Here is a 25,287-nt window from a genome sequence, read left to right as displayed (position 1 = left end):
AGAATCAATGATTCCTTTTTACTTTTTCTTAAGATGATTGGTAATGGCTAGTTGTACTGAAAGCAGTGAGGAAGAAAGCGAAGTGAGGCTTCTGCCTCCAAAAAAGAAGCCCAAATCAGATACAGACTTAACAAAATGTATTATTTGTCAAGAAAAAAGCTGTGAAAGACTAAGAAGTCCTACCGAAGCTGGATTGAGTTCGTTTAAAGAAGCTGTAGAGGTTAGGAAAGATGAAACTTACCGCAGGATTTTGTCGACTTTTGAAAATTTAGGCGCTCTAGATGTTGTCTGGCACGGCAAGTGTTTTCAAAGTTATACAAGCAAGAGAAATCTTAGCTTTATTAAACCATTACCTTTTGCTGAAAGTCAAGAAAGGCACGTTGACAGACCAAGTTCGAGATCGCAAGTTAATGCAGTGGATTGGTCCCTTGGTCTATTGTGTCAGCAGAAAAAGTCAAAGGGGACAACAAAACTTATGAACGTTTCAACATTTGATTCATGCAAGGTTATAGAGGAGGCTGCACAAAAAAGGAGTGATGAGAGCATGCTGTTGAAGATTTCAGGAGTTGATTTGATTGCTGCGGAGGCCAAGTATCATAAACACTGCCGCTCCCAATATGTAAGTAAATCCAACCTAATGTTTGTTGACTTTCGAGTTGATGGGGAGGAAGATGTTTACACCCAAGCGTTCCAAAACCTGAGAGAGGACATCAAACCTCAGTTAGAATCAGGAGTGGCCCTTGATATGAAAACCCTCTTGGACTCTTACCAGGGAATTTTGCAACACCTTGGCTGCAACACGGCAAAAAGTTACAAGTCAGAGAGGTTAAAACGCAGACTGCAACAAAGTTTTCAAGAGGAAATTGTCTTTCAGAAGGTACAGGATCCCTCGAAGCCAGAGTTGGTTTACTCTAGCTCTATATCTTTGCAGGATGTCATCAATTCAGCCGCTAAGAAAAGTTGCCATTTGGCTAAAATGTCAGCGTCTTCTGAAGATGAATCCTCAAACAGCCAGGGTCAGAATGATGTCAATTCCATACTATACCACGCCGCTCAAATACTGAGGTCAAGCATACGGAGTGAAAGCAAAATTATAGGGATCCAACCTGTTGATGTGGAGCACATCAGTGCCTGTAAAGTAAAGAGTTTAATGCCTAAAGATCTTTACAATTTTTTGTGCTTGATGATCTCGAATCCAGATAAAGTTGATGTATCTGCTCCGGCTGCTTCCAATGCCGCAGATGAGCGACATATTTTAGCAATTGCACAAGATCTAATATATGCAACAACTCATGGTCGCGTGAAGACCCCTAAGCACATTGGTTTGGCGATGTCTGTTCGCCATATGACAGGTTCAAAGCACCTGGTAACGATGTTAAACAGATTCGGTCACTGCTGTTCTTATGATGACATAGAAGTAGTTGACACTAGCCTAGCATTAGACATTATAGCCAGCTCAGAAAATCTGGGTGCTGTTGTTCCATCTAACATTTCACCAGGAGTGTTCGTTCAAGTCGCGGGAGACAATAACGATATCAATGAGGAGACACTAGACGGCAAGCAAACTACTCATGCCACTACACTTGTCCTGTACCAAAGAAAGCAACAAGGACCAAAACCGAAACCTGCAGTTCGTCCTGCTCATTCAGAAAAACGACGGTCTCTTAACATCTCAGATGCAAATCCACCCCTGCTGGAGTTTGGTGCTTGTGGCAAGCGGCCTGCCGTAACCTTTTACAAAGACAAAATAGAAGAAGAGTGGTTTCAGTCCTCAAGCTTGCTCTGTACCACTGCAATTCAGATGGATTTTGGTTGGTTTTTAACACGTCTGTGTACCCACCAGTTGTTTAGTGAAAATCTACATAACCGCGACGGCGAAGTTTTTCAGCCCTTGCCAAGTTGGAGTAGGTTTAACGCAAAGATAGCAAGTGAGCCGCCACCCTTGACCTCCGTTGGTTACTGTCCAATGATCAATGGTTCACCTACTGAATACAGTACACTTTACACTGCCATGAAGAACGTCCAAGCAATGATGGATGTACTACACCAGAAGCACAGTGTAATTACGTTTGACCTGGCAATCTACATGAAGGCCAAAGAGATTCAGTGGCGACGGCCTGAAGAATTTAAGAACACAGTGATCCGAATGGGAGGTTTTCATATAGCATTAAACTTCCTCTCAGTCATTGGAAAGATTTTTCAGGACAGTGGCATTGAAGACCTGCTAATAGAATCTGGTGTGTATGGATGCCACACGGCATCTATGCTATTGAAGGGGAAGTCATACAACAGAGGCGTGCGTGCACACAAGCTTGTTCTCGAAGCACTACTGAGACTGCAGTGGCAAGCATTTGGAGCTTGGATGGAAGCTGAGGACGTCGAGCTCCCAACAGTATATCAGGGCCAGTGTTTATCTTTAATAAACTGTTGTCAAAGGGAAAGTAATGATGTAGCCTCTCTGAAGACCTCATTCGGTCTTCTGTGCAACAAACTCCCACAACTTCAACAAATTTTTGCGAGATTCTGCAAAGAAGCTAGTCAGTAGTCTAAACTATTCCACTTCTGGAATATGTATATTGACATTGTTCTATTGCTGTTGCGCTTCATTCGAGCTGAACGAGAGGGATCATGGAAACTTCATTTGAAAGCCGTTGCAGAAATGGTACCGTACTTCTTTTCAATGGATCGCATCAACTATTCCAGGTATGTGGGCAATCGATTTATTCTGATTATCTTTTTTCATATCTTTCAGATTGACTGCAAATTGTGCATCAGTACTAAAGAACAGTAGCCTAATTTAACTTTAAAAGAGTCATCATCGCTACGAGGATTAGAGGTCTCATATGATAAGGATTTGTAATATGATAAGGATTTGTAAGGATTTACTCCCCTTTGCTTCGAAATGATGCGTTTTGTTTAAGACTGAATTATAATATATCTAACTTATTACGGGATTTTTTCTTTATCCCAAGTGGTGAACGCGTTTGTTCAAACGCATGAAGAGATCTACACATTATCATAGGACGTTACCTTATTATGCGGTTAGCTTTAACTTTCTCACTTACCCGGCCCCTTCTTACGTTTCTCTTATTTTGACCTCTTCCTCCAATAAATTGCAGGTGGCTCCCAATCTACTTGGCTGATATGCAGCTGCTTCCCAGTCACGCTCCAGAAGTTTACGAAGAATTCCTAAATGGCAACCACCCAGTGAGTAGATCAAGTCAACCCTTTAGCTAAGTTTGGACTGACATGGCCTTGGAACAAACCATCAATCTCGACAGCAAGACTAGAGGGGGTATTGTTGGCTTGACACAAAATGCTTCGGCACTAGAGAGATGGTTTCTAACAAGTCACAAGAGAGCTGAGCTAACTGCTGCAACCAAGCGACTTTGCAACCTTGAAGACTCTGACAAGATTGGGACTCACAAGGAGGCAGGTTCCCAAAGAGTAAAGAGGGATGAAAACGATGTTCAGCGGCTGATTAACACCATTACTAATACCATGTCAAACCCTTTTGATTTGAGTGAGGCATCGAAGGAAGACCCAGTTCAATTACGAAACATCGCCACTGGACTCGTTATGCCGCATGATGCGGCAGAGCAGCTCGTTGACTGTTTCAGCACAGGAGCAGAAGAAGCAAAGAAATTTAGGAGACAAAGAATGGACAGTGATGTGGTATCCTTTTGGAGCAAGATATCGAAACTGAATTTGAAAACATTTGCTTCTCTGGCAAAAACAAATCAAATCAAGTGCGCAGACGAGAAGATCATCACTATTTCAGCTGATAGAAATTTGTTTGGAAGATTTCTAATTGCTGCAAAGTGTCGTGACGTTGATCTGAAAGAGGTCCTGAGATATGAACTGTCCACCGTGCCCTTTGCATTGGCACATGCAGATGGTGCTTTGCGGAAAACTACAAAAAGTGTCCTTATGGCTGAGGTTGAACTGGAATGTCAAGCACAAGGAAGACTTCCTGAAAGTGCACTATCAACCGCATTCATTTTTTATGCAATGGCTCTTGTCCAGACGTTGAAGTCTGCAGGCTCCCGCACATTCGGAAACCTAGCTGAAAGATACTTTAATGTGCTCTTCACACCTCTACGACAAGGTCAGTGCAGAAGAGTAGATGTTGTCTTTGACCGCTATGATGTTCAAGAGTCCATAAAGGAAAGTGAAAGAGTTAGGAGGGGTTCAAGCAGAGCTCTTGAGATCCAAATCACAAACAAGCATACACCAGTTCCAAAGCAATGGGGGAAGTTTATCAGCAACCAGAATAAGAAGGTTAACCTTTCCAGATTTTTTTGCCGAGAGTGGTGCAGTCTGGGTGAATACAACTTACTTCCTGATCAAGAGCTGGTAATTGGAGGTGGCTTTGAAGATCCAACAGATGCAGTTGTTGTAACCCGTGGACGTACGGATCCCCTTGCAGAGCTGAGATCAGACCATGAAGAAGCCGACACAAGGATGATCCTTCATGCGTGGCACGCCTCTTCCACTAAAGAGAGGATTGTCATTCAGTCCCCTGATACAGATGTTGCTGTATTAGCTATCTATGCACACCAGATGATACAGTGCAACGAAATTTGGTTCAAGACAGGCGTCAAAGATAAGGTTCGCTACGTCCCTGTCCATCGTATTGCTGAGAAACTTGGTAGGAGTGTTTGCGCAGCGATTCCAGCATTCCATGCACTAACTGGTTGTGTTTCTACTAGTGGGTTGTTTCAGATCGGGAAAAAGAAAGAATGGAAGGTATTTCTCAAATATCCCAGTCTCCATGACAGTGTTGGCAACCTTGGCAGTCAGATTCCACCACCAAGCGCTCACTGTTGAAGCCTGTGAGAGGTTTATTTGCTCCCTTTATACAACCAACAAGAAGGCAGGGGTAACAGCTGACGACGTACGCTATTGGATGTTCTGCCAAAAGCACCAAAGAAGTGAAAGTTTACCACCCACAAGCAACAGCTTGCGACACCACATTGAACGTGCTAACTACCAGGCATATGTGTGGAAACACTGCTTGAATGCAACACAGCAACTCCCGTCGCCAGTCAGCAACGGATGGAAGAAAGTGGATGGTGTTTTGGAACCACTTTCGATGTCCAAGGATCCAGCACCACAAGGGCTGCTTGAACTGACGGCTTGCAAATGTACCAAATCTGTCTGCAGAAGGGATGATTTGTGTCCTTGCAAAGCCCACGAGATGCCCTGTACAGAGGCATGCCTTTGTATGAATGATGAAAGTTGCCAAAATCTTCACAAGCCAGTTGATGTAACACCTGGAAGCAGTGAAGACGAGCTAACAGATGCTGACGTTTAGCCTCTAGTACTCTAGTAACAGCAATACACATTCAAGTTTCGGTATTTGAACTATGGTGTTCACTATCGCCCAAAATTCCATTTCTGAATTTTGATCCTAATTTCAGGATTCCATATTGCAGTTTTAAAGTTTATACTTAAATTATGCAATGGAAAGTTGAAGTCCTCAATTTGTTCATTCCTTCGTCGATTTGAAAACTATCTTCAAAACCAAAGCTAGTGCCATTTTGGTGTCAAAATCTGTTTTCAGATTTCACGTATAAAATGTCTTATTGGCAGTTGTTACCGTGAAAACATTGTTCAGATTTTGTAAAGATAGTGAAAGATTATTGTGAGCAAAAAGAGAAAATAAAGGAACAAGTTTTGACCGTAATCACTGTAGTAAACAGCAGTTGTTAAGGGAAAGATGAGTTATTTTGAAAACTGAATAACTTTAAATTCAAAAGTATTGTTTTGTTTGATTAACTTAAGATGATGGATAAAGAAGTGATAAGTTTGGTCGTTATTCTGAAGAATCTAATGCTAATTATTGCTTAAATACCCTTAATTAAACATGACCATAGCAACGGTTACCATGGAAACCTCGTTAAGTTGTTTCACACATAAAGATAAAATATATTCACACCAGTAATGCTTGAACCAATTTAAAATTGTCTAGGCTTAACTTTAGGGGAGTAATGTCGAGTTGAACATGTATAAAATAATGATACTAAAAATATGCTTAAATCACAGGGGCCTTACCAGCAGTCACAAATGAGCCCCAAGCACAATGACGTCCCACCAGTACATCAGTACATCATACCTAAAAATGTTCTATGGGTATTGCCCTATCATTTTGTGATGTCCGACCAAATATGTAGAGGGTGTGCTACGTCTCGATTTTTTCAGGGTTCTACCTCCTAGACTAATCCCAAAATATAAAGAAAGTGTATATGAACGGTGCTGGATTGTTTTTGCCTTTTTTTAGGTCCTTTTAGGCAGTTACATTACACTCAAAGGTGAATTCCAGTCGCGTTCAAATAGCTGTACTACCTTATGTACCGACAGTTACCACTGGGTGGCGAGAGCAACAAATCGTCCGTGCGAAAAAATTCAATCTATGATGAAGCGTCTGTATGACCTGTATGTGTATGTTTTTATTGCTAAAGCTCTTTTTGACTTGTTTTTCGATTTCCGACTTTCGTTCCTTCTGTTAATTTTGAAGCAATCGGCGTATACGTAAAATAAATCTTTACGTGTTCCTCAGTCACAGTTATAGTCTTTAAAACGCTTAGGCACACGGCTACGCCTGAGTCTCAGAGAATGAGATGACGCAAATGTCCCTGTTTCTCCTCTCGACTTTCAACCTCTGATCCATCTTCCAATGATGCCTGCTTATGCTGATTGGTCTCTGACTCTAAATCAGTAGAGATATATCTTCCTCATATTTCTTCAAACGAGTAACATTCCGTTTATAAAGCACACCAGCAGGGCAGTTTCTTTCACCAATCAAGTCCTTCAACATGTGCAATGCACATTGCTTTCAATAAACCACGATTCTGTCTCTCGAATTCACCGTTTGCTTGCGACCATAATGGTGTTGATGTTCTGTGTTCAATGTTATTGTCCTTGAGGTAAGTCTCAAATTCCTCTGATACAAATTGCCGCCCATAATCAGTCTTTAGAGAAAGAGGGAGTCCATGGGTAGCAAACACGTTTTCCAAACAGCTAGTCATTTTGCTCGTTGTCACTGACATGGTCACTGTCACTTCGAAAAAACGACTAAAATAGTCCACTACTACTATTACTACTACTAACAGATAGTCACCGGTTAGAAGCGGTCCTAACAAATCAGCTGCCAAGTCTTGCCAAGGCAAGGTATTTCAGTCCTTTTCATTGGCTCTAGTGGTAGCGACTTGCTGACACGTTCTGCATCGCTGCTCAACGTGGCGGTCTATGCCAGGCCACCACACTATAGTTCGAAGTCTCTGTTTTGTCTTTACTATCCCTTGATGTCCTTCGTGGGCGAGGTCTGATACTTGCTTCCGGTGTTTTCTTGGAGTAACCAGCCTTGCATCCCTTAATACCAGCTTTCCTAGCACTGTCAACTCAGTCCTTATTGCCTTGTAGTCTGCTTCACAGATAGTCCTACCAGTTATTTGTGTGAACGCATTTCCGCAATCTTGTGATTTCCTTGTCTTCAGCTGACACTTCTTCAATTTCTTGAATTGATGCGGCTCTAGGGGATACATTTTCTGCAATATATCTAATTAACCTGAGATCAGGCCCAATTTTAGCGGTTCTCATACATTCTCTCTAACGGCTACCGCTAAAATTGGGCCTGATACAAACTCTCTCACGTTTGTGCTCGTTACGGCCAGATTTTGGCCGTAACGCTGATTGGCTGTTAGAACAATGCCACAAGAACTGATTGGCCGTCGGAAACGCCGGAAGTTGAAAGCGCTTATTCCTCGCGTGGTTGTTGTCGTGAATGATCCGTTGTTGGCGGAGAGAAGGATCGATTTTGCTGTCTTTTTTATTGTTTTATGGTCTTATGGTAGAAAAATATGCCTTAATATGTACCATGGAAATTCAGAAAATTCATATGGTTGTTCATATCTTCTCAGGATTTGCTTGATTTACGGAACTAATGTGAGTGTATCGCGGAGTTGAATCCCTCTGCAAGTTATTGACCGCTAACAAGGTACCTTTTGATTTACCAACAAACGAGTGCAAATCAAAATACTGTCCATCTTTAAACTGGTTTCATTTGAAAGTTTAGCCGGGAATGACTTCTCTGAACGGGGTACGCAATCGGAGGCTCACTGCGAAAGAAACCTCAATCGCCAATTGTGAAGTATTGGACCAAAAATATCGCATGGCTGTTCAAGGAATTTTCAGTGTAAGCATTATTATAAAAGCTGGGCGCTTAAGGTAACAGACTGTTTTTTTTCCTTCGCTTTTTGTAAAAAATAAACCAGGAAAACTGGTGTCCTCGCTCGTTGGCTGTTTGCTTTTGTTTTTAAAGATTTATGTATTGAAAATAAGGGAAAATTGCCGAGGAAAATATTAAGGCAACAGAAAAATAGAAATTTCAGTATTTTAAATTCGAGCACGCCTAGCCAAAATAAAACTAGTAGAACATCGTGTCGCCGTCTTTTCGAAAACGTTTTACCCTCTACGCCAACAGGAATAACTTTCGAGATCTCCCTAAATCTCACAAGAAGTTAAAAGTGACTGTGCTGACTGTTTTATTTTTAGCTGAAAAAATTTAACAGATAAAAGCCTGTTTTTTTTCCCAGGCGTGAAAAATTTGCATACTAGAAAAACAAGCAACGGAAGTAATTTTGGTTGGCTGATTCGGCAAATGTCAATCAATCAAAAAAGTGGGCGGCAGACGTTTCGTAGAAGGTTTGAATCAGGCTCTCTTTTCGTTTCGCCTTGCCTGCCGGAATGTAATTTTCAAAGCGAAACGAAAATAGAACCTGATCTCAGGTTAATATCTAATGTACTCTTCTGCCACATTGTCATCTTTAACTGGAGGATTCTGAGTCAAACGTGACAAGGCATCAGCTTCATTCTGTGGCCCTGGTCTATATTTACTACTTAACTAATATGGCTGGAGTCTTAAAACCCAACGTTTAATTCTTGCAGACGAATGGGATTTACTTGAATAGATCACCTCAAGTGGTTTGTGATCAGTCTTAAGTTGGAAATGTTTTCCATAAAGGTATACATGAAACCGTTCGCAGGCCCACACTAAGGCTAATACTTCTTTTCCTGTTTGGGAGTATCTTCTCTCGACTGCTGTTAAACTTCGACTTGCATAATAGACTGGTCTGTAGACACCATCATGTTCCACTGGAATAGCATCAGCAATTACTCTCGTTTTTGCATCCTTGTTATAATACGTTAATGTTTCCGCACTCGCCAAAGCTCTCTTCAATGCATCAAACGCTTCCTGTTGCTCTTTTTCCCACTTAAATGTAACATCTAATCTATTTAAACGACGGAGTACTTCAGCAATGGTTGCTAAATTCGGGATAAACTTGCACTAAAATTGACTAGACCCATAAAACTTCCAACTTCTGCTGTCGTTTCTGGCTCTCTCGCTTTGACCACTGCTTCAACCTTTGATTCTATAGGGCCAATACCATGTGTAGACAAGAGGTTTTCCATGAACTGTAGCTGGGGCATTTTGAACGTACACTTCTCTTTATTTAAGGTCAACCCTCTTTGGTTAAGAAGCCTCACCTGGTCGGCATATTGGGGAGCGTGCTCTTCAATATCTTTAGCATGAAGAATGATGTCATGAGATAATATTACGTCCACCCTCACAACCATGAAGAGCTTGCTGTAGTGCATGTTGGTATATCTCAGGAGTGGATGTTATATCAAACATCAGTCTCTTAAAACGGTAGAGACTAGTGTGTGTTGTAAAGGTTGTTATCCCTCGAGAATCCTCACTCTGTTTTAGCTGATGATAACCCCATTTAAGGTCTAATTCTGTGGCTGTCTTCCTGCCCAATATTGGTCTGCCAACTTTACAAATGACAATAAATTCGGCCGTTATTTCTTTTCCAGCTACATTCTCAACTGCCTCAAATTTTCCCAGAGTTTCAAGAGGTTTTGACAAGCCATATGGGTACAGTTTCTGTGTTGACTTCTCTGACTTGCATTTAATACTGTTACTCTTTAACTCTTCCCATGTTTTCTGATCCACAATATTACAAGAAGAACCCGAGTCAAGGACCGCATTTCTCAGTTCTCACAACCACACCACCAAGTAGCAGGTCAATAGACTCTGAACCATTCTCTGCTTCCAATTTCTTGACATTCAGTACAAAAGCATACTCATCCTCCTCACTTTCCGTACTATGTTCCACATAGTTAATCTACCACGTTTTTTTCTTCTTTGAATTGCTTTTCTGCTCTTATTTCGTCTCCGCCCTCAATTTGCTTTGCTTGTGCCAATGAAAGTTCCAGGGATCGTGCAATCCTTTATGTTTCAGCCAGATTTAAATATTGGCCTTTTGCCAGGAGTTTTCGCCGAAGCTTCGTAGACTTGCATTTATCGATAATTTGATCCCATATTCGCTCATTCTTCGAATCTCCAAACTCACAATTCACAGCCGGATTGCCGAGCCGTACTACGAATTGATCGGCCGTCTCGTTTTCCTCCTGTTTCATCTGGCGTAAGGTGTGATGCTCGTACGGTTTGTTTACCTGTGGTGTGAAATATGCATCAAATGTTCGCAGCGCAGCTTGGAACTCGTTGTCATGTTTGCCTTTGGGTGCACCAGGATCGATCAGAGTTTCAAACACTTCTTGAACATGCATGCCCACACAGTGCAATAGTAACGCCTTCTTACGAACAGCTCCCGTGACTCCTCGATCATCGGCGTAAAATTGAAAACCTTCTTCCAACGTCGCCATCGTGTTCCAACGCTCATGCTCTCTACTTTGCAATTAAACGGTGGTGTTCCACGAAGATCATCGTCTGTTGCCATAAGTATCGCGCAAATTTGTTTAGCTTTCTTAGCAGACCATTTCTATCCTTGTCGCCAATTAGCCATTTCGGAGTTGTGTAGGGAACTGGGGCGAGTTTCAAATTTGAACTAATCGACAAACTGACACCATCATATAAAAGGTCATGTTGAGATTGGTCATTTGACCAAGTTTGGTGCTCTAAGGTTGAACAGGGATTGAGTTATGACTCTTGAAACATGGTTAAAGATCCATACAAACGTCTATAATTTTGTGACACCGTCCCCCAAAACCATATAAACTCTTTAAAATTTTTCAGTTTTTCTTTTAAACTGTAAAATTCGTCATGCATCTACTACTTGGAAGGAAATAATTCGAAAATCACTGTGTTTGCTAGCCTGAATTTCATCCGATTACTTCGAGTCGTTATTACTCCCTCAGTAACGTCTGAATCGACCGGCCGTTGATGCCGTCCAGTGACGTTACTACTCCTTGACCTTTGCTTTAATTCATGCAAAAAGTAAAACACTATTTTCGAGTGGCAAACCGAGAAATATCGTTTGGAAATGTCTGCATGATACAGAACTGCTTTATTTTTTTCGATTGTAATTCATGTTTAACGTTCAAACTATCAACTGCATGCAGTACAACTCTGAAGCGGTTGTACTAAATTCTATAATCAAACTCAGTCGCAATCACGCAATGAAATAAACACGCAGACGGAACACTTAGTTCAAAAACACAATGATTTGCTTTAGTTGAAAGGACGCTATTTGGTCCTTAACGAAGAAAAAAAACAAGGAGACAAGAAAGAAAAGCTAACAGAATCATTACACTTGACGGTAAAAATAGCAAGAAGGTCGAACTATAACATTGATCTCAGAAAACTTCGCGTCAACAAAATCACCGGCCGCCGAAACAAAAAGCGGCTCTAAATGAAAAACCTACCGACTCTCCGCAATGATTCTTCATTCGCAGTTCAATTTAGCATTTCAGTTTCGAAAACAAGGGCAATTTTGCTGCTTAAGATAAAGATTAAGCTTATCGAAATGTATGAACTAAACGAAACAATGCCAGGGATGCGATCCGCTGAATAGCAAGCGACAATCCCGCTAAAATTTTTCATATTTATACATAATTATGCGAATGTTTAGACAATCAACCAATCAAAATCACTACCCGGTTTTCGGGTAGTGAATGACGTCACTGGACGACATTAACGACCGGTCGATTCAGACGTTGTTGAGAGGAGAAAACGACTCTAAGCAATCGGATGAATTTCAGGCTATGTGTTTGCCCGTTTTTAGGAACATCACAGAAATATACCTTGATCCCTGTTCAACCTTAGAGCACCAAACTTGGTCAAATGACCAATCTCAACATGACCTTTTATATGGTGGTGTCAGTTTATCGATTAGTTGAAATTTGAAACTCGCCCCAGTTCCCTACGCAACTCCGAAATGGCCTATTTTAATAACCGGATTTAACCTTTGAAACAACGGATCGAACCAAACATGAACTCAACAAATTTAATCTTATTCTATGTTCACCTTACCCATAGTACACTGGGGTCTATATTGAACTTACGTCACAAACATTTCAATATCAATATTGCATTGCAGAGTAAACTTACAGACATTATGCTTTAATTTCAGTTTTCTTCATGGGAACAGACTATCAAAAGTTTCACCAGGCATTTTTGATTCGTTGATGAAATGCACGTTTTTGTAAGTTAATTAAAAATACACGTGTCTGTAAACAAACCTTGTATACCTATGGCGAAACATTGGTGATACATTTTATTTTTGCTTCTCATTAGCTGGAAGTTAAATATCAAATTTTGATTAATTACAAAAAAATCACCTACTTGAAGGAAAGACCCCGAAAGAACAGAGAAAGAGTATTACAACATAAACCTATTTAGATACATCCAATCCTATAATAAATGCTGAAAAATATGTTGAAACAATAACATTATAAACATTTAGTATATACTAAAACAGTGGATAGTGTTTTTCGAACGCTCTGATTGGCTACTCAATCAGTGAATATCCAATGCTATTCCCCGCCAGTTCCTCCGAGCGAGCGACACCAAACTCGCGTAAGTTACGAGCAAAATGGCTTCTCAGTCTTCTACACAAGCAGCCCCAAAAAAGTGGGAGTTCGTTGGACTTTGAATTTTTAAGAGAATGTACGAAAATAAACAAAATACGTCCTAAATTCTATTATTCGACAAAAATAGAGATAAAAATGACTTACCTTGTGTTTGTGTTTTGTTACTACTGTCTCTTCGCCTCTAGAGCCATTTGGAAGCCCTTTTATCGACGTTTAATATTTTGAGTTGTACTAACAGTAAGAAAAATGGGAAGGCTGGAGACTCTGAAGCTGACCGTTCCACCTCGAAGCTTCAAAATTGCCAAAATTGCCGTCAAAGGATCTGTCGATAATTTGTCTTTCCCTTCTATGCTTCTGAAGTCTCAGATTTCATCACAACCGCTAGCGAAGCGCTTAATTTTAACCTTTTTTCATCAGAGTTTTCTTTCTCGGGATGCGTATGACCGGGCTTTTAGACGTGACGTAATTAACCGTCGCTCCCACCTTACGTCACAGCGACAATCTGCCTTCGTCCGGGGGCGGGCACAGTGCATCGCGAGTTTCATCGCGAGGAGCACGGTGGGAGGGTTCCTGGGTTCATTTGACCAGGGCGTAAGAAGCTAGGGCGTTGAAACGAGTGGGGTCGAGATGCAAGGGTCTGGCTACAACCAAAGAGAAAACAAGATGGCGGACATTATGCCGGACCGTCGGAGAGATTATCTAGCAAACGTTAGCCATTATCCCGTGGCATTCATTTACTGCGAGCAATAGCGAAGGAACAAATTTTTTTTTCTCACGTTCGTTTTCTGTTTTGTTTAATTTTTCCCCCACGAACAAATATCTGTATTGAATTTAGTTCCACTTTCGTGACCTGTATTAAAATTTCGTGACTTGGTAAGAAAATGGCATCACAACTCAGATGATAGCACTGACATCATCTTTAGATTAATATTATCGGTTCTCTACTTCAGTTTAATAGCAAGTTATGTAATTCATCATCTGCTAAGGCATTTATTTTTTGCTGACCAGTTTCAAGGCCAGATGATCTGTTTTCACTATTACAGCTTGGATTTGTTGCTGGACATCAGTATTCTTCTCTAAACACCTTATTGAGCTATCTCCAATATTGAGCATTACAGTTGGACAGATTGTGAAAAATAAAGTCCTGGTAGATTTAAAATATAATAAAATCATCATTATTTTTTACCTTGTACACTAATGCTACTTTGCAATGAAGAATAAGTAAGAAGTCGCAAGAACAAAAATAGCAAATATTTTTGTTTGATAATAACAGCTTTTTGTAATGAAATGGTCATTGAAAACTACTCATGTAAGACATTCTAAGGAACTTAAAAGAAACTAAACATTCACAAGTCTTACATTGAAACCAGCCATTGCTATATATATATATATATATATATATATCTTACAGAAACAACATAAAACATTTATATAACATAGAAATTCAAAAGTATGCACAATGAAATACAAGTGGCCTGTAACAGCTATTAAACCATTAAAAAAGTGTGACCAGCAACCCTAACACACTTGTATACTTCATGTCCAGTATGATTCAATTTCATTCTTGGTTAAATTTATTAACTGCAGCCAGGCTTAATCAAACTTGATTTAAAAGATACTTTCCTGTTTCCTTGTCTACAATATATAATATTAAGAGAAAGGATATAACGCTAGAAATATTATACAGTAGTACAATCAAAAGATAAGGCACCTCCAGGAAATCGAGTTGGTCCCTACTATTCTTCAGTTGTTTTCTTTTACTCTCTATAAGAGTTACACCTGTCCATTAATACAGACATTTTGTGCCAGTCCCAATAGTTTCCATCTGAAAGCTGACTGTAGTTTGTGCAACACCACACATAAGCCTCTGACGACAAAAATACAATGTTACACAGCAGTCTCAATTTATTCTACTTGAAGTCAAATTAAGACCTCTTCATGTCCTTCTTCATATTCACGGTATTATGAACTCGTTTATCTTTCAGTGTGTGTTCTATTAGTCTTTTCAGGCCGGGCACTCACTGTTGTCCTGCAAAAAATCATTATAATAACAAAAAACACATTCTATGATTTAATTTTACAGTGGAATCTTTGTGGGGATTTGAAAGCAAATTTCTCTATAGGCTTCATTCTGTTTCTGTGCAATACAACCTTTAGATTTATACCACAGTGAAGCAGAATTTGTTGTTGTTTATGTAAAGACTGTCACACGAGATCATTCGAATGCAATTTCTAGTAGAACTTTAAAAATAGTCAGAACCTTCTTGGATCGCGGTTCTGTAACTAAAAAAAATATTTACCATCTTAGTGTATATTGAAAAAAGAAAAATCGCTAAATTGGGCAACTGAAATCTTTTATTTTACTAACAAGCTAAACGCCAACGTACAAAACAAAAACCTTGCTATCGCCATTATGAAGTCGTCACTTCAGAAGTAAAAAAACCTTAAAGGTTCATAAAAGTTCACTCTAAAAATTTGCATGCACAAACGAAATTTATAAAACCATTACAGATTTTTTTTGTAGCCGTTTATCATCATTTGGTTTTGACTGGCAAGATAAAACGCGACCTTCAACCTGTAATATTCGCCAGTACCGGCGGCCATGTCGCAGGTGCATCGGCGGCATATGAGAACTAGGCTTAAATCCGAAACTACCTCTGGCCAGATGGCGCCATTTTTCTTGCCCTGACAGCGGATCGAGAGCGGAAAGCGAACTAGTTCCAGTTCTACTCCGCATCACAGCTGAACCAGAGAGCGCGTATGAGCGTTTCAACGCCCTAGCTTCTTACGCCCTGCATTTGACCGTGACAAAGGGCGCCAAAAAATCACGCGAGCACCCGGCTATTGACACGCAACCGAGCGACCAAGCAGTCTCCTTCGCCTTCTTCTTGGTTTTCGCTGCTTTTTAATTGAACCCTTTTGCTTTCAATCTCAACCTTTTAGAGTCTTTATAGCAAAACAGTTCTATTAAGAACTACCTATTTCCTTTCGTTTGGGCTGCCTGTGAGTAAATGAGTTAAAAATCATCAATTTTGTGCTTAACTATCTCACTGTTTTAGTATATACTAAAACAATTATTTACCTCATTGTCGTTGGCTACCTTAACCACTAGCCACCTCCACTGAGGTGAATAATTTTTATTTATTTTCCCTTTCAGCTCTAGAATGCAATTCTGGTCGTTAAGAAACATTATTTTGAGTTGTTTTTCTTTCTTTTATACCTTTTATTTTATAAGGTTTACTTTTTTTCATTTGCTCTTATAACTGCTTTGAAAACTGTATTCCGCTTTGTTTTAATTTATCAGAACGCTTAATAACAACAACATCAGCGAGATTGAACCACACGCACTCCAAGGACTGAGGACCATAAAGACAATGTGAGAGCCTTTTTCCATAAAAATAACGTCTTTTCTCTTTGGTCAATCAAGAAACACTTATTAACTTGTCTTTGAAACATATCATTAGCCATTAAAAATTAAAATATTGATATTATCCACCGAAAAGAGAATTTTAAAAATTCTTTATTATATTTCATTAATACGTCAAGATTTCTTCAATACAATCGTCTATTGCGAGTGAAGAAGGACGACTTTTCATCACTGACCAGACTAGAAACGCTGTAAGTATTTAGTCAAATCACGTAGCTAAATCATAAACTCACGAAGACTTGAACCTGCCAATCTCTGTTTTTTGTCAGCTTCTAAGCTGATAGTTTCCTCCATTTTGACAGTCCTCTGTCAAAACCCCATGTGAACTCATCTTCGTTATTACCTTCATTTTTAAACTGAGGCAGTCCCGAGACTTCATTAACGCGTCTTGTTTAGCCGATGGCTAACGGAGCAGTGCCATTACAATCACGTTTCTTAATTTTGGTCACCGCAGAGTTTCTCCAGCAAAAGGCCCACTATCCCCTGACCAAGGAGCCTGAAAACTATGATTTCATTTCGTATTATTATATAAATGTCAAGGCCCTAGTTGTTCAAAAGATGGATAGTGCTATCCACCGGATAAATCACTATCCAGCTGTTAAGTATTTGGGAAACCAGTTGCGCTGTTCACTGGATAAAGATTTATCTATCAGATAGCGCTATCCACCTTTCGAACAACCAGACAAAATGGTGGAAGAAACTCTCTGAAGGCTTTGCATGTCCCATCCCCTCTTCAATTTGGCCGATTTCTTCGGGAAGGGGACGGATCACTTCAGGTCGTATGGCAAACAGATTTGGTAGTCGATATGAAACAAACATTAAAATATTGCGTGGAGTTATTGGCCCTATATCTACCACGAATGATTACTTAATTACAGTATTTGACGAGGTAGTTAACCTGCGAGGGAGCTGTAGAAATAATGCCCTCCCACAGTCCTCACGGGGAAAGCTTCAACTTGTTGCAATTTTCTACCTGCGTGTAAAAAGTCTTTCCTTGACAGAAAGGAATATACTATTTATAGATCACCGCGTCAAATGGAAACAATGGATATTTTGAAGGGTTTTAAATGCAATATGCGACAAAAATGAAACTGACACTTAATTTGCTTTGCGAGTTTTTTAGAAACAGTAAATTATTGTTATCCAACAGTATTTAAAACAACCAAAGTTGACCTTGTCACGTTCTATAAGTGTATGACGACAAAATGTTTAGTTATTTCCCGTTAGATCGAATTTAGTCACGTTATACTCTCCTGCTATATTTTGGGGGGCAGAGTGGGGCTTGTTTCAAAAGGCAAACTATAAAAATTATATATCTCTATCCAATTCCACTAGTTAGAAGTAGCTATAGACTCAAGCCAGAAAAACTGTGAATATCAGTACTTCCTGAAATTGGCAGACCAATGAACCCCCACCTTGGAGGTCTTGTTTCTCAATAAACTGGTGTATCTGTTCTCTTGCTTTTACAATCGTATTCCAACTTGATTTGACTTGATCGCTTTGGCCCAAATACAGCTTTTGGTCTAGTCGCTGACAAAAGATCAATAAGGTTGGGAGAGCTTAAATCTTGTTAGTCATGCTTACAGTGATAGAGTGTGCTTTTTCGACCAATGTTCCCTGTTAAAAAGCCACGTGGGCCCCATTATTTAAGTCAAATCCAAACGATATTCCGCACCCAAAGGCCACGATATGGGCCAAGCCTACTGTGGTAGGATCAATCATGTCTTGGATGTTTCATCAAATCTTAAAAAAATTATGTTAAAAATAAGTTTCTTCCTAAACTGCATCAGATCTCGTCTGTCTGAAATTATGTTGTCTCTATTCTGCGTTATTGAACCTGCCAAGAATAATGCGATATATAGCTAAGGTAACTGGAGAGAAAAAAATAGGACAGTACAAAATAACATAAATAGTAACAGGGGGTCAGCGGTGCAGAATACATTGTTGGTGATGTCAAAAAAAAACTACTATTGAGATGGAGACAGGTTCAAGACAGGTCTAAATACTAACCTTGGTTGATATCAATAAACCTGTTTTTCTTGCAGATACCTGTTTGACAACGAAATATCCTTCTTTGAACCAGGATCGTTTCCACACGCACGTCTATCAAAACTGTGCGTAGGTCTTCTTTATATTGTCTTGCCTCTTGAATTAGAAAATAAAAAAAAAACCGTATTAAAAGACAAATAGGTAACAGTTCACGAATTAAGCCTGTGGATTAATCATACAGTAATTCAGCTTTGTGTAAAAGATTTAGATGTGGGTTTTATACGGGACCCAAGACGCTTCCTTGAATTATATCTTGCCTTACTTTGTAGACATCGATAGACAACATAACATTGGTTTTCCTTACTAAACAATGATTTAACAGTGTGATAGCATAATTTGTGCTTTCATTATTGTATAATGTTTCCGCTGTATAGCGCCGCAAAGATCTTGATAAAACTCAGCAATGGCGTGGACTCTGAAACGTCGTGTTAGAAAGTCAATGAGGTTTAACAGAATGTACTCACTCATTCATTCCCAGGCAAATTAGTTGAACGTTCATTGCGTTTCTGGTCATAAAAGATAGGATACCCGCAGTACTTCTTAAGGTAGTTCGATTGGGATTTTTCAGGGCCAATACCTTCCAAGTTTGAGCATTAACTACGTCACCATTAACAAGAGATATGAAAAAAACGATTACCACAGCTTTATCAGAAAAAAATGAAAATGCCAGCACCCCGTCTTGTTTCCGTGAACAGAAACGGCTAAGGTCTGAGTTCAAGAGAGCCGTACATCCCTATCATGTTCTTTAATCCGTTTGTAGAGCAATCGTTCGCAAGAAATCTTGTAATTAACTCCGTCTTTTTTGCAGTTAAGTAGCATCCTTAGGATTTGAAAAAATCTCGTATACTTGCTTACACTCCCATCTCAGATGTAGAAAACGACAGAGAGGTTTAGACCTCATACTCACACCCTTGACTTCTTATTGCACATGCATGTCCATTGGTTTCAGCTGCTTTCGTTAAGGTTCTGGAACCACTTTCGGTGGAATAAAATTATAAATTACGGCCCTGTTTTCATTGTTCGAATGGAAAACGTTTAAGTTTGCCATTATTTTGTCTGCTATAACTTTGATTTCATGCAAATTACAGGATTTTGTTCAAAAATACCGGTCTGTCGTCATTAACAATCGATGCAAAAGAATTCCAGAGGATCAACGTAACTCTTTACATGTGAGTATATGACCTTGAGAAATAAAATTTGTTATCTTAAAGTAAGTGCAAAGACAGCCTGGTGTACGTAGGGGCATCAAACGCCATCACAAACGAAGAGCAAATCTAATAGCTGTTGGTCTTTGTATCGTGTATTGTGTATTTTTTGTATTTTTTTATTTACTCCATTCTATAAAAAAATACACCAGTTGTACAATATATTAATACATGTATATAAGGTTAGCAAAGAAATTAAAAATGGAGAGGGGCAGAAGGGCACAGTATCGCTGACCGCTGACTGTGTAGAGAAACGAATTGTATTATTCTTTGAAGCTGTTTTTTTCAGAAGAGGATTTAATATGTGATCAGTTGACAGCCTTGGTTTAACGAATGTTTTATTTTTAATTTTTCTTTACTAGATATCCCGGAAATCTACCTTCACTTGCAGCAAGAACCAAGACTTATGCTGAAGTACTTGAGAAAAATGGATTTCATTGCCAATATAGAAACAGCGACTGGTTTTGCGATCTTTGCCCCGTAGGAACTTACTCACGAGGCGATGGTGTGTCTACAGGATGCCATCAGTGTCCAGCAGGTACAATTATCATCCGAAATTCATAAAATGTCTTTATTTTTCACATAACAGGGGCACTCAACGACTGTTTTCAGTAGACTATCTGTTGGAAGGAGCAAATATTGCTCAGAAAATTCTTTAGCATTAGAAAGGCTAAAAATTCTGAATAACCGTTCCAATTATCTAAACTATTCGGAGTTTTTCTATTAACTCCCCTACGATTTTCGGAATTGGATTTTCCACATTTTATTCCAAAGCTAAAACTTTCGAGACGGTCAAAGTTCCCCTGAAACATCCGAACAGATACTAGATAATATTTAGGGCAGCTCCAAATTAACAAAACAGACTTCTAAAGCATAGACTGAAAATCCATTTTAGACATTTCTGACTTGTTTGGAAAGATTCGTTATTTGGGTGCCCCTAACATAAATCCTTGGTCGTCATGTTTAAGAAACAAAACCTTCTTTAAGCCTCTTTTTAAAATATTTTATTTGGCGGTAAATTGTGAGCTCCAACAGCTATACTTTAGTCATGATGCCCTCCATTTTTTCAGTGAAACAAAATTGGATATTAATGTACTGCCAGTAATAGTCGTGTATGTTTCACTTTTATGTAGGGTAATCCGGATCCCAGAATCTGGGAAATTTTTACTTTTAGAAGCTGAATTCTGGGCTTTGGAATTTTTGATATAGCTCAAGGAATCCTGAATCCCACTAACAATTGGAATCAGGAATCCAAGTTCCACTAACGAGGAATGCGGAATCTACAGTGTGGAATCCCGAGTCCAAGACTATCTTGGATTACGTTACGTGGGGTGATATGTTTATCCACTCCGTGAAAGACCATATGACATAACAGTGCAAGCGCGCGTTACAAGCACTCAGTTTATACTTTTAGCGGATTCTTTTACCACATTCGTTCGACTCCAACTAAAAAAACAACACTTCATTTGTTTTAGCTGAAAAGCTCCTTAATATTACCACCACCTTACTATTACCAGACTATGATATCTTGACGGTGGTAGTAAACTTGATGAAATCGCTTATAGAACGTTTGGTGTTTCAAAACAATGAAACAGCGGCCATGTTGGTGTACCAAGAAAATTCTGTAGGAGTCACTCTATTTTCTTATATGAACATTTTCTTTTGTTTCAATAAATTAACATAGATGCTCGCCATGTGAGTGAAAACGCTCTATAAGTTGCTATTGGGTTTTGCGGTCTTTGCAAGCCAGCTAGCATCCCATGTGCTCGATCGTGTATTCTATTTGATGCCTGTTCGGTCTTTCAATAACTTTAGAAGTTGGTTCGAAGAACTTTACGAATTCAGCAACCGGAAAATTTTGACCTCTTCAGATATCACTGGGGAAATGTACGGACGTAATCCACAACTTTTGGAGACGTAGAAAAAGACTAATAAAATATTGAATGGAAATAAGTGGGTTGTGAACCTTCCCATTAGAAATATTGTTGAGAGTGAACGATCGAACCATCGAAGGGTCTGAATTACTATGTGACTCCACCCATGCAACTGTTAATATATAACATCGCATTTACTCATGTAGCATGCAGCCTTTATCTGAGAGTAGGTAGCTGATAGCCTCAGAAGGGCAGGTGAGCAGAATCACCGTGAGCGAGAGTGAAGATGTCAGCTTATATATCCTGCCTGCAAAGAAAGAGAGATCAGCTGTTATTACATGTACTAGACAAGCAGCGGATGACATTGAAATGGCATATCTATTTGAAAACAATACTTCTGAGGTGGCATGCGACCACTACTATCAAGGATAAGTTGATAAACACCTTGAGATCATGAAAGAAAAAAAATAACATCTCAGATCAAACTTTACAACCTACTATACCCTACTAAGAGACAACCCGGAAAATGTATGGAATACACAGGAGGAAAGCCACCCTGGGACCTACAATATCCAGCATAGAAGGACTTCCTTACAACACAGCCAAAGTCTTAGCCGCCATCATCAGTCCTTTGGCTGGTATCACCACTCTACATATTTTAAATTGACTAAAATATGTTTCGTGTGGAAATTGAAACCCAAAAGAGTACCTTTTGGTCAGTTTGATATATAATTCACAGCTTCCCTCCAAGTTTGACACTGTGCAGCTGACGCACCTGTAACCCCGATTTACAATCCAATCCAATCGTCGTAAAATCACGTAAGACCCTCTTTAGCCCAGTTAACACTCCCCCTCCAATGCGTCTTTGACGGAAAAATTCAGAGAGGAGAAAAGGCAACGGAGCAGGAGGTATTATAGTGGACGGTCTTAAAGCAATCGACGCTCTTTTCATAGTCAAAAAGGTTGATGCTTTGGAAGCCACAGACCAATAACATTTCCGAAACTCTCCACTGCACTTGAAACGGGAACTTTCCCTAACGGAGCAAGTTATTTACGAGTTGCATCAACTGACTGGATAGTTTGCTGGAATTGGTGGTAGTACCAGAAGCTAACGACAAAGTAAGAATGTAATTTCGTGTATTTAACAAAGCTTTACACTCTATGCTAACTTGGTCGATCAATCAGAATTTGCAAGTTCGTTGAAAATATGGCCAATCAGACTATCGCCTGAGTCAGAAAACTATCATGTTATCCCCCAGTTTGTAACTTTCCGCTTCAGAAGAGTACCAAATGGGATAATCTTGGTCCCTGAACACTTTCAAAAGCGAATCTCACCGGGAACTGAGGGTGCCCTTGGTCAGGTGGATACCCCCCCCCCCCCTCCCTTTAAATCAAAAAGGGACTCTACAAAATTGATGGCAGCATAACCTCAGTCTGAATGAAGACAGGTGTGAGTTCCCTAAACCTTCAGTAGAATATCCACGCAGCATTATTGATCATGAGGAACGGCATACCACTATGCCACACGCCTCAAGAGTTGGCCAGCGTAGAAGAATAATTGATGGGGAGGAAAATACGCACGCGAGTCCCAACCCTCCAATCGCAACGGAACTTTTATTTTAATGTAATGGAGCAGTTACGACAGAACAGTTTCCCGGAAGCTAGAAAAAAAGACCAGTTTTGACAGGTGCAACTTCGTCAAGAACTTTTCAGAACTTTACTCTGAGAAAGTGTTTGGTTAATGCTCCAGATAGTTGGAGATGCAGTTCTTGACAAACACAGTCCCCGTAGAATCCCTCAGATGGCAAGCTGAGGGAAAATAGGCGCCAACTGAACCCCTACTGGAAACATCCGAAAGAGAAAAAAACGGTTGATTTCCAATGTCGGGTAACTTTTACGTGGGTACGTGCGTAAAATTTACATTCGCAAATAAAATAGAGGCAATGCAAGCAAAAACGCGTCAGTGGAAATCAGCCTTAAGGGAGACAACGCAGTCCCTGACCAAGTACAACGCAGTGTTAAGATCAGCAGTCCTGCGCAGACCTCGACACCTGGAGGAGGAGGACTCGAAATGGTTGGGAAATAAGTCCTCTAGAACGATTTAAAGACTTGCGACTTTTGAAATTGGTGATCAAATTCGTTTACTTCAGAAAAAAGCTTATTTCCGTCTTAGATGGAAGATGTGATGTAATCGCTTGTTTCTCGCAGTGGTGTGATACTCTAGCCGGTGTTCCTCAGGAGACTAAAATGGAGCCGTGACTCTTCTTATTGATGATTTGTGGGCGGGCTTCCTCCCCATATGTTCGATCGTGTTTTAGCTGTTATCCTTAATCAAACTTCTTGTCGTTTTGTTTGTTCTCTCTTGTTTCAACCTTTAATAACGTCACATTATTAAGGAGCTTCTATTGTCCTAGGAAAAAAAATACAGCAAGGATTTTCTTCGGCTGAATAATTCAAAAATTGCTTGAAGATTAGTTCAATCGAGTGGGATTAAAACTGCACGAAGGCTTTGTAAACATAGCTAATTACAAATTGTAATTTTAAGGTTTTGAATTGAATTGGAATAAAAGAAGGCGATGTGAGTAACAAGTTATAAACAAAGAAACGAAAACGGCGATAACAGACCGCTGGAAAAGTGATTTAAGATTGAACGTTAAATGCAATCATTGACAACAACCTTTTCAGATAAGTAGAATACTCGCGAGGCAAAATTCAATGAAAAACGGTAGAATCTAGATTCATACAGCAAAAATGGAAAACAAAACTACGAAAAGAGCAAAAACGTTCACTAAACGGCGCATACAAGCAAGATTGCAGTACTTACAGCGCGGTTATAAAGCTAGCTAATGAAGTGACATCACGAGCCAACTGCTTTGCTTTACTTTAGCGGTTTTCCTTGCTGACTTGCTTGATTCTCCCTTCAGATTTTTATGTCTGAATAATAAAATTCACTTTTCCCTAGCTAATGCTAATAATAGCGCAAGTTTTAAGAGAAAAATGGTTTAAAATGGTTTGAAAATGACAGTTTTTGCTCATTCACACACAACAAACAAACTTGTGAATGAAGCTGCCAATGATTCCTCCCGGGTTAGCAGGCAAGATCGTAAAATACCGCCTGCTCTCGGAACCAATCAGATTGCAGGATTTGGAGGATTCCGCCCACTCGCAAGCTTGGAAAGAAACAAAGATATTTATTGATGAAATTAAGGAGCAGCTCTGACGTAAAAGTATTCTTGAGCAGAACAACGTTCAAATTTAACCCTATCCGAGTCAATAAAAACACTTAGAGTTGGCTTTAGTGTGCGGCTGATCAACAAATGTCATATTTATTCATCTGTCCTAATATTCTAGGTGGGTTTTACCAAGATTCAGTTGCAGCAGTTGGTTTGACATTTGATGGAAATGGCTGTCGGCGTTGCCCTGCTGGGACGTTTGTCCACCCAAAAAATGCACCAGGAAAAGCATCATGGGATTGTAAAGCATGTCCAGAAGGTTAATACGTCATATAAGTGTCTCGTTATTGTTAGGAGGAAGCAATAGGGTTGTCAGTTTTCCATCGATTTAAGTTTTTTTCTACATATTTGCGTCTTTTCTTTGCTTTATTTTGTTTAAAGGTACATTTTCTGCAAAGCATTAAATACGTTTACACGCTTTTTTTCAATTGCCCTTTACGATAATCACATTATTTAACAATTATTCGCCGAAGGCTAGGTTAATATTGTTGAATAATCCCCAAGACGAAGTCGAAGGGATTATTCAACAATATTAACCTAGCCTGAGGTGAATAATTGTTTTAGTATATTTACACGAAGTGATCTCAACTTGCTGGCACGTA

At 39.6% G+C, this 25,287-nt stretch overlaps 1 protein-coding gene across 1 annotated transcript in view; it reads left to right on the top strand.

Moving 5' to 3' along the window:
- Window positions 1-25,287, top strand: part of LOC140927949 (cysteine repeat modular protein A-like) — a 40,655-nt gene that overhangs the window by 5,979 nt on the left and 9,389 nt on the right. Inside the window, exons 2-8 of the mRNA XM_073377657.1 lie at window positions 12,438-12,509; window positions 16,202-16,273; window positions 16,444-16,515; window positions 18,370-18,438; window positions 19,462-19,542; window positions 19,941-20,116; window positions 24,804-24,944. Of these exons, the coding sequence (XP_073233758.1) occupies window positions 12,438-12,509; window positions 16,202-16,273; window positions 16,444-16,515; window positions 18,370-18,438; window positions 19,462-19,542; window positions 19,941-20,116; window positions 24,804-24,944 (683 nt within the window). The remainder of the gene's footprint in view (window positions 1-12,437; window positions 12,510-16,201; window positions 16,274-16,443; window positions 16,516-18,369; window positions 18,439-19,461; window positions 19,543-19,940; window positions 20,117-24,803; window positions 24,945-25,287) is intronic.

Source organism: Porites lutea, chromosome 2 (assembly GCF_958299795.1).
Source record: "Porites lutea chromosome 2, jaPorLute2.1, whole genome shotgun sequence".
NCBI lineage: Eukaryota > Metazoa > Cnidaria > Anthozoa > Scleractinia > Poritidae > Porites > Porites lutea.
The sequence above is the reverse complement of the archived record's forward strand: the minus strand, read 5'-3'. Positions and strand labels throughout refer to the sequence as shown.